Source organism: Mycteria americana, chromosome 3, assembly GCF_035582795.1.
Source record: "Mycteria americana isolate JAX WOST 10 ecotype Jacksonville Zoo and Gardens chromosome 3, USCA_MyAme_1.0, whole genome shotgun sequence".
In the NCBI taxonomy this organism is placed as follows: Eukaryota; Metazoa; Chordata; class Aves; order Ciconiiformes; family Ciconiidae; genus Mycteria; species Mycteria americana.
Window position 1 is genome coordinate 126750232 of NC_134367.1, and position 14341 is coordinate 126764572.

The window sequence follows — 14341 nt, forward strand, 5'->3', positions numbered from 1 at the left end:
CCACGTGATTCCTGGAAAGTCCATGCTTTCACAGAACTAAAAGAGCAATCTATTAAGCCAATGTACAACGCAGTGTTTGGAGTAGCATATACAGTACAAGCTCTTCCTCTAGCAGTTTGATCAAAAGGACTGAAGTACTATAAGAAATGGTGAAAGCTACACATGCAGCTACGGAAGGATTCCTTAAGTTTATAGACTGAGGAAGACAACTGTGAACTCTTCTCAACCACTGGCCAAAGAAAGTGAAAGGGGCAGATGTTGCTGTGGAAGGCATTGCTGGTGTCAACGCCGGTGATCATAAAGCAACATAAAGGCACACAGGGAACCCAACAAAGCTGCAGCACTGAGTGAGAGCTGCCTTGGGCTTTACTGAAGCAGTTTAAGATCTTGTTTCCTTCTGTTGTCTGCTTTGCACATCCTTCATCAGCAGGGGCAGTCCTAGTGGATGTGTAAAAGCTATTCAGCTTCTCCAGTGCTAGCTTGATACGTGAGCCTAAATGTCTAGTGAAAGTGGCTTCCTGTTAGGATGCCTGAAGGTCTATGGGCTTTGCAAGGCTGCAGTCTCCTCCTGTGCATGCTATGATGACAGTAACTTCCAGCAAAAGGGCACGGAGGACAGATGGGGCTAGCAACATTTTAAATTTCTGTGGCTGATCCCAACACAGCTATTTCAGCAGAATGGAGAAGAACTGGGAGCCAAGTTCAACCACTGACACCTCCAACACCCATGGCAGCTCAGGACACGAGCAGTTCGAGAATGGCTTGGCGACACTTCCTGCAATCTTCTTGCTCAAGAGAGAACATTTTTCGATGCACCCATGTAAAACACCCTGTTCTAAGCTAGGCTGCTGCCCTCAAGCACTATACAGATTATATTATAAGTAGGTGGATGCATATCCAATGGCACACATGGTAATTTATTTTTTATTTTTACACAATATCCGTACAGCTTTGTAGTCTCTCTGAGACCTTGGCCATAGCCACATGCATGTTGCCATGTTGCTAGAAGGAGTCTCTATGTTGTTCCCCATTTACTCAATCCTAGCCTCTCCCATTTTGTATTAGGATGGCTGTCTGTAGCCACACTGTAAACTAGATCAGGGAAATAATCCTTCTAAAAAATCACTGGTTTTGAGGGGGAGATATTTTTCAGCAGATCAGTTTCCTGCTGTGGGTGGCCACACAAGTGCTTGCGCCCTGACCACAAGGATTGTAAGCTCCCTTTTAAAAGTTTGGATGCTTCAGAACAAATTCCCCAAATGCCTAAAACCAGTGAATATTGAATTCCCTCCCACATTTACCTTTACTCTTCAAGTCTTCATCTGGCTCATATGTCTCAATTATCTGCATTGCTCTTTTTGTGTCATAAAAGGGAAATAAAATTTCATTGAGCCGAGGATCTCGTTGATGCTAAGGTTAGAAAACAACGGAATTCAGCAAAACAATATAGTGCATGGCTATCATCCAAGAGCATTTCATTACTGCAGATGAGAAAGAAAGAAGTGGACATTTAAAAAAAAAAAAAAAAAAAAAGAGCCCTAAAACTTACAGACTATTCAACAGTCACTTTAGGTTTAGACAGAAAACGAACCTTATCTTTCATAAGAAACCTAGGCAGTTTGATGATAAAAATATTTCAAAAAACCAATCCAGTGCAATCGTATAACTGGTCTTACTCTCGCTTGTTCATGAAAGTAATTACTGCACGTGGTAATACGTGCAAATGAAGTGTTGAAAATAAATAGCTAAATCTCTCTTCTTTGTAAATTCTCTCTCTTCCTACTCTTTTTTGCAGGTCATGTAAACTGACAGACTTGACTGATGGCACTGTAATCACCTCTGCAAAAATGCATGTCTTCAGCAATATCTACAGCTAAAGTAAAAATTAAAAGTAAAATAAAGCTATACTATAAATACAGAATTTGAAACCCGAGTTTAGAAATATGCAACAACTGATGATTATTTGTGAATCGTGGAAACATTGTGTTATTAACTATTCAAAAAACAGCATAGGTTCTTAGAAGAAATATGTACAACTTAAAAGAGCTTTGCAGTATCATCTCGTCAATCCACAGTTATTTACAATATTAGGATTTCATAATATATGTAATATTTAGATACAATTTAGCAGTGATTTCTAATACACTACTAAAACTCAGAGTTTTTAAGTTTTCACTTAGTAGTATGCTAGGTAACTTTTGTTTTTCTCCATGCTGAATTAGAGCTGCACACTGTGTGCCTGATTCTCCATTAAAAGAAAATTAAAAACAGAATTGAACGGAGTAATGGCATGTAAGCAGATGCAATAAAACAAAGAAATAAATATGACTGTGAAAAGACTCTTTTACCCCAGTAGGTGCACAGATTTCAAGCTTTAGTTTAAGCAGAATTCAGAAATGTAACAGGCCACCCCCATATTGGTGATCAATAATTTGGAGTGGACAGGATGGTGTTGATAAGGCTTGGCACAGCACTATCAGCATTTGCTGTAATTCCTTATGTGTAAGCTTTTGGACATTTTTTTCATGAAAAAAAGCAATATCCAATCAAAAATAAGCACTTTATCTCTTTTCTGACAACCAACACATTGGTGCATGTGCTTAATTCCAAGAAATTACAACCAATGCCAATTTAATCATGCAATTAAGGAGGGATCTTTCAAGTAACGCTACTGACAGTTTGCAGCATCTAAAATACAGCAGTTTCATTCACTACAGATCGGCTGTCTGGATATCTAAGTAAAACTCAGATGAAATATGGTATGAGAGCAGATGGATGCAGGACATAACTTGCTAAGCAGCACACAACAGCAACACAACACTGGCATGCAACAGTACAGTCCACTGTGACAAATGACAAGCTTTATACCATTAGTGACAATACACCACTTCAAAAAAATTGTAAGAAATAGTAGGGAAGGTTCTTAACTCACGAAAAGTGCTCTTCCCCACTCTCTTTCTTCTACAGTTAGTCATAAGCGAACAGAAGAAAATAAATGGGATAAAGCAAAAAGTCTCCTCTTGAGAAAGAGTCCCAGAGTTATTGGATGGAGCTAAGAGCAAAATATTTTTCTTGCAGCAATGATCATTGCTCATTATCAATCTTCCATTTGAACAAAACCATGTCTTTATGTTTACTTAGTTTAAAAAATAAAGCAAAATTGACAAATGATGAAGTTTTATTTAAAAAAAAGAAAGAATGCTTACTAGTGTCTCCTGGGGAAACGTTCTGCACTACTGAGCTTGTTGGCACAGGAAAGTTGTAATGCAAAAGCTGACCAAAACTAAAAGCATGAAGTTTCACCTAGAAAGACAACATGCCCCAGGACTAATTGTGTATGTCCAACAAAGTTGCATTTGTTCTAGTTACCATATTAGCCAGGACACCCTTACACTAGACGTTCTTAACCATATGAGAGTGAACCATCTAAAAGCATGGGGAGAAAGCATGCCTGTATGATTCTGCAAAGAGAGAAAGATCATTTAGCCTTCCCAACGTGGCCTCCAGTCTCCTCTTTGAGTGGACACAAACTGAGATGCACAGCAGTTAATAATGTGCTGGAACCAATTTTGCCTCTTGAATTTGTCCTGTGCAGTGGTAAGAAGAGTGTCCTTTTGTGGAGATGAAAAACAGATGGAGATAGAGCAACTGAGCGAGTGGGAAGGAGGGAGGAGGAGCGAGTCAAAGGGAGGGAGGGAGGAAGAGCGAGGAAGTGGGAAAGAGGGGGGCAGTGGGAGAGAGGGGTATAGAAAAGGATCTCCTCATACCTCCTTCCCAGGAGAAAGGATGAGTCCTGGTCAGACTACTGAATTTCCATTTTGACCATTACTTGGCTTATTAATTTATTGCTGCAAATGAATGGCAGGAGCAAATCTCAATAGTAGTGATTTCAGTGCTTTTTCTACTACGTTTTCTTTTTTCAAAATTTGACTTTAAAAAAAGAAGACCTAGACAAAATACTCCGTGCCTGACAATAATTAAATTTCTAAAAACTTCCCAGAAGCTTTACTACTGATACACAATTAAATCAGCTGTCAGCCAGCAACATTTAAAGGTCAAATAGAGACAGCAGTTTGGAAAAACTCCAGGAAAGCAGCTCACTCTCCACTCATACCCAGTAATGTATCCTCATGCTCCCTTAAAAACCCATAACACTTAGAGCTTCTGCAGCATGCCTTGGAGGTTACTGAATTCAAAATAATTTAGGTTAAAGACTCTCATGAAGAATTGCTCTGCCAAGTAACTCCCCTCTCCTATATAATGATAAGAATCTTTTTATATTTTCCAGCATTAAACACCACTGCTAATTGCAGTGTTGGCCACCTGTCAAGGGGACAGAAACGATCACTTCAGGAGGGAGATTCTGGGTCATTTACTGCTTTTCAAATCATTACCAAAACTTTAAACTCTATTTGGAGACCAAAAGACCTCCAGCACAGAGCCAAAGGCATTACTTTCAGTCATCAGAATGAATGTCCTACTCCATAAAACCACTTGACTAATTTTTCCCAGCTCTGGTCACCAACTAAAGGGCCAACTACAAGACTGCCAATTGCAAAATGTGTTGTGTCGGTAAGAATGTAGCCAACAAGATGCATCTTTCTCCAATACTGCCCATAAAAAAGGCTTCTAATCTGTAAAAAGAGCTGCTAAAACAATAGAAAACTGAGAGCACAACAATTCAATTTTAATTTTTTAATCAGTTACTGGAGATAGCCAGGAAGTTCTTACAATTGCTGGCAGCTCTTCTTCAGAAGTTTGGGCTTCAAGGAAGCACACTTTAAACTAAAACAATTACAGACATCAATTTAAAAATAATGATAAAGTAGTAATTTACTGAAAAATAAGAATTAACACAAAAAAAAATTAGAAGCTAACATGGTTCAAGGTGGAGACAGGGTGGTGTGCTTCAAGCACTGAAGTGTATGTATCACTGCAAGTGAATTGGGGGGGCTAGGGTACTTTAAGGGGATAATTTATAATTTAAATCACAATGTTATCCTTTCTCTCGTCCATGCAGAAGCAAAAATGACATGCCTTAGCTATGACCCCAGTCCTGCAAACATTTAGACATTGAACTTTGTAAATAGCTGTGACAAAAGAACATCTCACAGTAGTTAAGATCAAGCATGTGCTCCAATTTGCTAAGAGAGAGAACTATGTGGATAGGAACTAAGGTCCCAAGTATGTAACCATTAGTCCTGAAGCTGTTAATCTTCTCACTTACTTTTCTTTTTGAATACTATTTCTACATGTAATTCAGGTTTGGCGAAGAGTAAGGCATGCATTCCCTGCTGAAAAAGAAAATTATATTCTAAATTTGGTATGTGGGGAACTTACTACTTGAATCTTCATATAGCAGTATCAGATATATAAATAACTATATATAGCTATATAAATATATAAAATAGATTTATAACTAGTAAAATAATTTTAGATGGAGAGATTTTTGGTAATGCACCCAGTCCCTAAAAGGTCATGCAGAGAGGTAAAGCAGCTATCCATGTTCCAGATGACAAGAATCTACTGGTACAAAACCAAGCAGAATGTGCCTATTTTCCCTGTGTATGTTCTTGTCAAATCTACATAGTGCATTTATTATTGCAATTCTGAATGAGTCAGTCTTCTGCAACTTACTGTGCTTTACGAATAGAAAAAAAACCAACCCCACGCTGTTTACTGAACTACTTCGCACACTCATGATGTTTTTAAGAAATACTAAATACTCTTGCCAACAACTGTATTCTGGAAATACAGCAATAAAAATATTTCCTCTTACTCTGCACACATAGTATTTTAAAAATCATATACAAACTCTTAAAATATCCTCTTAGCTCTTAGATTTGTAGTAGATTGAAATAATACTGTCGAGAAGAATGAAACCACTGTTTATAAAAGCCTACTTCATTTTTTCTATTATTCAGCAGGATTAGCAGATATATTTAGCTGTGGCCTACAGGTAAAGTAATTGCTTATAATAAAATACTGGGTGTGTTTTAGTTGAAACTGCATTGAATGTAACAGTATAAAATGTATAAAACATACATAACACACAACATAATACAACAGCAAGTAATCAACAGATGCAATCTCCAAAGCCAACATGTAGAAAGCACAACATACAAGGCTGGAGCTGATTTTTGCACCTGGATGTTACCATAATGGAAAGATCAGCAGATCAAAAGCATAGCAAATAATGGCATGATTCATGCAATGGAAAGACTGGAAGAAGCAAGCCACTGCAGACAGACTTGTATGGTAGTTAATGTATGAAAAAGCTTACTTCATTTAGAAAGCTCACTAATTGGTCTACCGTTAAATAATCAGTTTTGTCTCCATTGCTGAAAAGAAATTTATTAGAGAACGTAAGTTTTCATATACGATGCTACAGTAGGTATGATTTACATGTTGACATTGTTGATACTTTTAAAACCACCTACTTTTCTACCTGAAGTAGCTCTATAATCTCAAAATGAACAGTCACAGAAAACATACTAACTGTCTATGCTTGGCACAGTATATGTCCCATACTTCCTATAACTTAACAAACATTACTTCATAAAACAACATGTAAGTCCTCCAGCTGAGAATAAATTGAGTGAAGAAACTTTTTAAACTTCAAATTTCTTATTTCATTTAATTAGTTCACATACTGTGTTAATCACCTAAAGGAGCAAGTTAAAATTACAGTAGTTAGTAAAGCCAATGCAAAAAAAAAAAAAAGTTCCAGGTGCTTCCTCTAACTCATGTAAAAGTTGCTCTAAAATACAGAGTGAACTTTTACGTTAACAATCTGAAAGGGAAGGACTCATGTAAAAGTTGCTCTAAAATACAGAGTGAACTTTTACGTTAACAATCTGAGAGGGAAGGACTCATGTAAAAGTTGCTCTAAAATACAGAGTGAACTTTTACGTTAACAATCTGAGAGGGAAGGAAGGGGAAAAACATAGACTTGAGTTTGTCTTAAAATACTGCTGATGCTACTAGGATCCAAGGTTAGATAATCTTTACAGTATTCTGTCACTATTAGATACGGACTAAAAATACAGCAAAATGAGTTTAAAGCAAGATTATATTAACTTTGAACTTACATCTTCTTAAAGAGGTCCTCTATGTCAGTTCGGGGACATATCTTTTGGGTGAGCTCATAAAATTTCTCGTAAGTAAATGCTGCAGGCTCAATTTCATCATTCTGCAACAAAATGCAAAGGTTCATTTATCCAGCAAAAGAGTGCTTATATGCTCTTTTCCCAAGAGCATATCTTATATCAGAAAAAGCAACCGAGAACTGTTTTAGCTCTTTACCTAGTATATACTTAAGTAGTTTCTTTTGTATTTTCTGAAAACAGTTCTTAATTCATCTTTATCACAGATCTGTTTGCTGTGCTTATATTCTGACCTCACAGTAACATTAATTCTACATAAACACAGAACTGGAAAACAGTCTTTATTTTTCTTGTGAAGATAAAAAAAACCCCAAAAGTCTAAAATAGCGTACAAACTTCAGGATACTGAAGCTAAGGAACATTGAGAAAAGTCCCAGGTTTGGTGCAATGGTTTTAAAAAGCAAAGCAGCCCTCATACAGGGGCATGTAAAACTTCCATGAGGGAAGGAACACATGGCTAACACATTCAGCATCATGTCCTCCTCTGAACAAGATGAGAACTGCGGCAGCGAGGAAAAATTTCACCTCAGGTGCCAGGCACTGCTACGGCTGGGGATTCATGTCCTTCTACGCCCTCTCTCCCCAGCTGGAGACAGCAAGCTGCTGAGCCTGCAGGGCTGCCCCTCACCAGCCTCACAGGCTGCAGTCAGGCCAAGAACCAAGGGCTGGAGTCTCCAAAATCAAAGACTGGGCAGAGAGTAAAGCTGAAAAAACTAGCTGCAACTGTAACCAGCTGTCACCTCTCTGGGGCTGCTGGCAGGGGCTCCTGCTGTGAGTGGGACAGAGCTGCACAGCAGGTCTCCAACGGAAGGGAGCAAAGAGCAGGAGGAGTCCAAGAAATGCAACTGAGAGGATAGCGTGCAACAAAAAAAGTATTACGTGCGTATTCTGTGCTCATGTACTTTGTATAAATGAATGAAAGGTAGTCTGTAACAGAAAAGATGGGAAGCCTCATCTAAGAGGTTTAAGGACCACTATGTCATACAGATTTAATTACATTTGGTTTTAGTAAACAACCTACAGTGATTAATAAGTTACTCATGAACAACAGGCATGTTTTTATGTGATGCAAATGACTTAGATCACAGCTACGAATGTGAATGATTCATCAATTTATTAGTATACAAAAAGTTATTCAAAACCACTAAATACCTTTCCACTGGGAAGACCTAATTCCTTAAGGGCCTGAAAGATCACTTTTTCTGTTTTACCTGATGCAAAGGTTCTGGTAATGCTAAAACAAAAAAGAGTAGGGAAACAAAAGGAGAAATGTTAGTCACTTTTTAAACAATCAGTTCTCTCTCTCTTGCTTTTACTGCCAACATTTTCCTCTGGCTTAAACTAATGAATGTAAGCATCTTCTTCCAAGTAATAGTGGAGTTGAAAAAGTGCTCTAAGCTTCACAGAGCAGCAGTGCTCTGCCTGCAAGCTATCCATTAGAAAATATATCAAAATAATGGACTGCAAAAAGAGCAAAAGAGGGAGTTTTTTCCAATATACTGGGATACAGAGCCGTGCAAAGCATTATTCTGTTGGCTCTTTTCAACTCTATGCATAGATAAATGACTGTGTTTAAAAAGTAGCCGATTCTACAAGTGAGGAGACTCATGCCTCCAGCCATTCCTGGTTGTGGTGACTTTCCTTCCTTTCCAAGCATTAATCTATGCCTCCCGGGTCACCCATAAGGTAGGCAGGAACCATTTCAAATGGCAGCTTCTTCCTCTTTCCTTTTCAAGCAGTCGCTGCTAGCAAGAGACTCCCACGTGCATGTCTGATCTCATTCCCTGCTGGCTCACCAGCTGCAGTGCTCACGCCTCCCTCTGAATGCTCCCTCACCTTATGGATATCCCTGTTCTAGACATACTATGCACAACTTAAATAAGTAGGTCTCAGCTGGCATTCAAATATTTCCACCAAACTGAGTAACATCCACTTCCTTCTGCAAAACAGGGGTGATTTCACCATGCATGAGACTGACAAACTGGTTTCACCTGAAATTAAATAAATCCAACTAAAGCTTAGCTATTTGGTATGATTAATGTGAAAGCGTCTGGTCTATTTCTGTTTCCATTTGAGATGAGTTTGAATAACCTCTAACTCTGGAAAAGTAGATCCAATCTTGACAGCTCTCCTTCCTTCTGTTTAGGGTCTAAGCTAAAACGATGTGTCCCACAACCCCTTGATTTTTGTGTCTCAATCTGTAGACAAAAACTGAAGTCTGTATCCAATATCTATTTCTAATGCTAACAAAAGCTATACATTTGGAAAGACTGTAGTTACCTGATGAGAATATGTTGTTCTTTATCATCAAGAGAGTCAAACATTTGCTGAGACTTTTTGTTAATCTCATGCATACTAAATAATTTCACATGGTGAAAGATGTGAAACAAACTGTTGCTGTTATTTGTTGCCATAGCAATTCACAGTTGTTTCACTCTCCAAAACACTCTAAACCGCCTATGTAAATATTTTCATACTAATAAAATTAAGATCAGGAAGTGAAAGATCTAAATGATAAAATAGTATTTTAACAAATCTTGGCCAATTTTTTTACTGGGTTCTTATAACAGTTAGATTTCTATGTCCCTGTTTAGGCACCTAAATAAGTTATTTGATTTTCCAAAGCTGATAAGTACTGAGATGTTTTCACTAAAATACAGAATGAGTTTAAATTTAGGCACTTGTTTCTTAAAAAATCTCAGGCGTCTATTTTTCTACTAATTCTAAAACACAGAGTAATGTTAGCTCTACAATTTACAACCTGTCTCCAGCCCTGTAAAAAGTTCTATGTCTTTTCTAATGAATCGGGCCACAATAATAAATGTCATGTAAAACGTGTAATATTGGCGTACGTAATTAATCAGAAACTGTGAGCCAACATGGCTGCAGAGAACTTATTTTTGATGCCAAACTATTTTTTATTTCACCAGAGATGACAGCAAACATAACAGTAATTTGTAATGAGAGCAGCAGTCTAGAAAAGCTTGCATGAATCAGAAAAGATTGTAAAAATACAGCACGACACTTTCATTTTGCTAAGGATATTGTAAATAAAACTACTTTTCCCTCTATCAGAAGAGACTTCATCCTAGCAGATTTACATTCACCTTGAGTATGCCCTGGAAGAAAACTGGGCTACTTCAGATGCAGGCAAGTTACTGGTTCGACAGATATATACAGGTGTTTATTCCTCATGTTCCTCAGTGGTTTGGGGCTTTTTATGGTAACATGTCAATGTACTTCCTCGTAAATATTTAAAATACTTCCCAAATCTGGGACTGAGGGGTATGAATCTATCGTGCTTGTTGATGGATTAAATGACTTGGTTACTTCAGGCCTTCACCACTTTCCAACCATTCCTTCAAAAATCAAGCCAACACAGAAACTGTTCAAATCAATCTTTTATCATGGCTCCACTGCATTTATCAGTTTGGCTACAACTGGAAGTACCACTGCCTACACTGTACAAGAAATTATCTAAAACTATGATTTCTAACCATCATCTAAGTATTGAAACAGACCTCTTCCAACCACTCTGGAGTAATCGATACAAAACATATTTACTAAAAAAGCATAATTTCAAATTAACTTAATTAAACTACTGTAAAACATATTAAAGCCTCATTTGTCATAGTTTAGCTTTTTTTTAATATCTTCATAGTTAGAAGTTAAATTAGCTTAAATCCTTTTAAATGTAGTTATACAAGGGATAAGCATAGATTGAGCAAAGCTAATTTCTAAACAGGCTCTAGCTGAACAGGTGCAACTTGCACATGTAGAAAATCCATTTTCTGCCAACAGAAAGCTGCAGAACACAAGCAGAATTTTTTTTTCTAACAAATGCTGGCCTTTTTAGTCATCATTTACAGTAGTGTTAAAATCTGAAAATACAAAATATGTTACCAAATGCCCTGTTCTTGTAAGATCTGTGGATGTAGTTCTAGACTCAGACTGCTAAAATTTACTAAAGCCCAAAAGAGAGATCTGGTGCTCTCCTAAGGTTTTCGCAGTACTAACTGCCAGAACTTCTTCCCTGCTGAACACCGCAGGTTGATAGTAATAGATATATGCCCCGGAGTCAAACATTAAAATCTACAAGTAGTTGAGAAGAATCTTCATGACTCTGCAACCCCCAACTGTACTAATGAGGAGTCAGGAATATTTATGCCATTTACCACTGACAGCCTAAGGAGTTTCACCTTCTCAAGGTTCATCATTCCCTATGGCCATGTGCTAGCTGCAGAAATCTGTCTTAAACCTGAGAAGAAATGCAAGGAGCTCTGATTTCCCAGGTGAGATTTTTTTTTCTCAGTGTTTTACTGCACTTCTGTGTAAAAATGAAATAAAGGTGATCTTGTGATACACATTCCTACAGCTTAACAGATCTGCTGAGTATTCTGTTTCTGAGAGCATAACCTTCCTATCCATATCCTCAGAGCTACAGCAATTGCTACAGGAGTCCCTGAGCAGCAGAAGGAGGCAGAGGTTTGATGAAGCAGGGCTGACTAGCTAACATTTAAAAACAGGTATATGGGAGGGGCTGACCATAGCGATCTGGAGGTCAGTTGAAGGGGATGCATCAGTGGTTTAAAGTAGTGTAAAGAGTTCCTGGGGGGAGGCTTGGGTAAACAAAGTGAAACTTGGTGCATCTTGCATAGCAGAGCCATTCTGCCCACATTTCCCAGTGCCTCCTGGCTTGCCTTCCTCATACACATATCCTTCTCCTTATGCATCTACCTCCTTCTGTTCCCTCTTTTATCTCTCCACGCTCCTTCTGTGCACTAAGTGTTCGTGGGAGGAGGAGGGAAGCAATTAAGTCCCCCACATCCCAGGCTGCCCAGTGCTGAGACACCTGGGTGCCTGTGTCCCACTTCAGGATAAGAAGCTGTTGCTGGATCAGGCTACTCTCATCAGCTACTACTGCCATCCTCCATCAGGGCTCTGATTCACCGTCTTTTCCAATGTAGGTCTACAGAGCGGACTGATATTTCCCTCCTCATTCACATTCCTCCTCCACACCTTTCCTCCAGCCTCTCACTAACATCTCTCCTAGTCCTTTCAGCAGGTGATACTGTGCTTCCCAGACAAGCCCCAAAAAGGTGCCACATTTCACCAGCACATTCCTTGGAGCATCCAGGTGTAAAGAAGATTCAGCTTCCCCCTGCACAGCACGGAACAGTAGGTCCCTTACAAATTTATACTGCAAACTACTTTTGCAACGAATTAATCTGCTAGAGACCGATTTATGTCAACCTGGAAATAGTGCAAATTTGAAAAAACAAGCTCTTGGAACTGGAAACATTTTTAAGAAAAAAGATTCAACTTTAAGGGACCACTTCAGTCCTCTCAAATTGAAACTGCAGGTCTGGCAGGATGACTTAATACACTGGAGCCAGTAGACTGGACTCTCTTCAGCAATATGCGGGCTTGTCTGCATGTGCAAATCAGTGTGCTGTAGCACAATGGAGAGAATTTATGCCTTGCTAAATGCAAGGTAAAATATTTCAAGGCAGAAACAGTTTCAGACAAGCCAGTGCACTATAAATTCATACTGAGAAATAAAGCTCTTATGTTCAAACACAAGCATAAAGCTCTAAAGTTTTGAAAATGAATTTGCCCTTGTGGTACTGTTCCCTCATCTTTACCCTTCAGCTGATATTCCTCATGGGACTTCTGCACAGAAGGTGCCTCATGGCAGTTTAGTTCAAGTTTGAGAAATAAGCTGGGGCTTGGCAATGTGAAAGTTGAAAGATTAATACAGTGAAGCAGCCTTAACACTGTCAAGGTGTCACCTGAGTCATGAAACTAAAGAAACCTGGAAGGCAGCATGACAGGCCCTTTGTCTTTTTGCAGATTCTACAGATGCAAAATCCTCTCTTTCTCCCTTGAAAAAAATGTTCCGTGAGGCTTATCTTACAAAGTCCTCCTTCTTGCTCCCTTCTGTGAGTTTCTATTTATGAAAAAAACAGCATGCCCCAAAAGTGTGGTTTTCACATACTGCATGAAGAGGAAAGAAGCTCAATGTATCAGCAAGAATTAATTTCTAGAGCAGGAGGGGGGAGAATTACTGCCTAGCCAGAGAGGACTGAAAATCAGTAACTTGTATTTCTTTCTGTACAGCCATTAACTATTACACTGTTCTAGCTTTTCTGTTACTGACAACAACTAACCCAACGATTCATTTACCATGTGGAGAAAACCAAATATTATCCTGGGGGTTCCTATAAAAGCAGAAGTATTTTTGGCAGAGCTATATCTGTCTCTTTTAAAAAAGGAACTACATTTTAAAACGTACCTTTTTGTCCTCTACTTAACTGGCCTGCAAGTTTTTATGGTTCTTTTGATAAGTATTTTATGAAGTTTTGCAATGGAAAAACCCATCTCAGAGTTTGAGGAGTTTTAGCTGAGAAAACTGATGCTTTTAGAGACTTTGAAAACAATTACAAGCACTCATGTCTTCGTTACAATAGACTAAGAAAAAAATTACTAGGCTGATAAGAAGTCCTGCCTAGCTTATCAAGAAGATATGGAACTCAACTAAGTATGTCGAGTTCTGTACTTATTTTTACGTATGTATTAGTAATAAAATCGGTATTATATTTCATTACTAAGCCACAGAATTTTATCAACATTATACAACCAGTACCTGATAAAAACTTGAATTCCCAATTGTGCTTACCTCCGAACTGGAATTTTCCCATTTGTGTTTGTTAGAAAGGCCAGCTTCATCCAGCTGAAATTAAGAATGAAACATTTTAAAAATACTATTTATTAAAATTGGGATCTAGACACTTATATTTAGATTATTGCTATGTCTGTGAAATGAATACAAACAAATAATGGTTCTGTAATAAAAACATTTTTCTGTAACCTTTTAGTGCCTGAGGCAGAGCACTTCTGTAACTGTAAAGGCAAAAAGCACCCCAAAAGAATCAGTACATCAATTAACACGAGCGTGAAAACAAGAAAGACTCATGGGGTTTTGTTTGCATATGCATCAATGAAAGAACAAACCAGACAATAATTAAAACATACAATATCAATAAATCAAATGAGCAGTTATAAAATCTCTTATAATTTCTCCTGGGCAGGTACCAGATATAGACTTGAGACCTCTTCTGGTCACAATGAAAGATAAACCCTAAACTAATTTATCACCATTTTCTTTATTACAC

General features: G+C 38.1%; 1 protein-coding gene across 3 annotated transcripts in view; it reads right to left on the minus strand.

The window, feature by feature from the left end:
* PLCB4 (phospholipase C beta 4) overlaps positions 1 to 14341 on the minus strand; it is a 217360-nt gene that overhangs the window by 63882 nt on the left and 139137 nt on the right. For all 3 annotated transcript variants that reach the window (XM_075496915.1, XM_075496916.1, XM_075496914.1), the window contains 5 exons: positions 13846 to 13899; positions 8319 to 8400; positions 7092 to 7192; positions 6284 to 6341; positions 1302 to 1410 (listed from right to left, as the gene is read on the minus strand). In XM_075496915.1, the coding sequence (XP_075353030.1) occupies positions 1302 to 1410; positions 6284 to 6341; positions 7092 to 7192; positions 8319 to 8400; positions 13846 to 13899 (404 nt within the window). The remainder of the gene's footprint in view (positions 1 to 1301; positions 1411 to 6283; positions 6342 to 7091; positions 7193 to 8318; positions 8401 to 13845; positions 13900 to 14341) is intronic.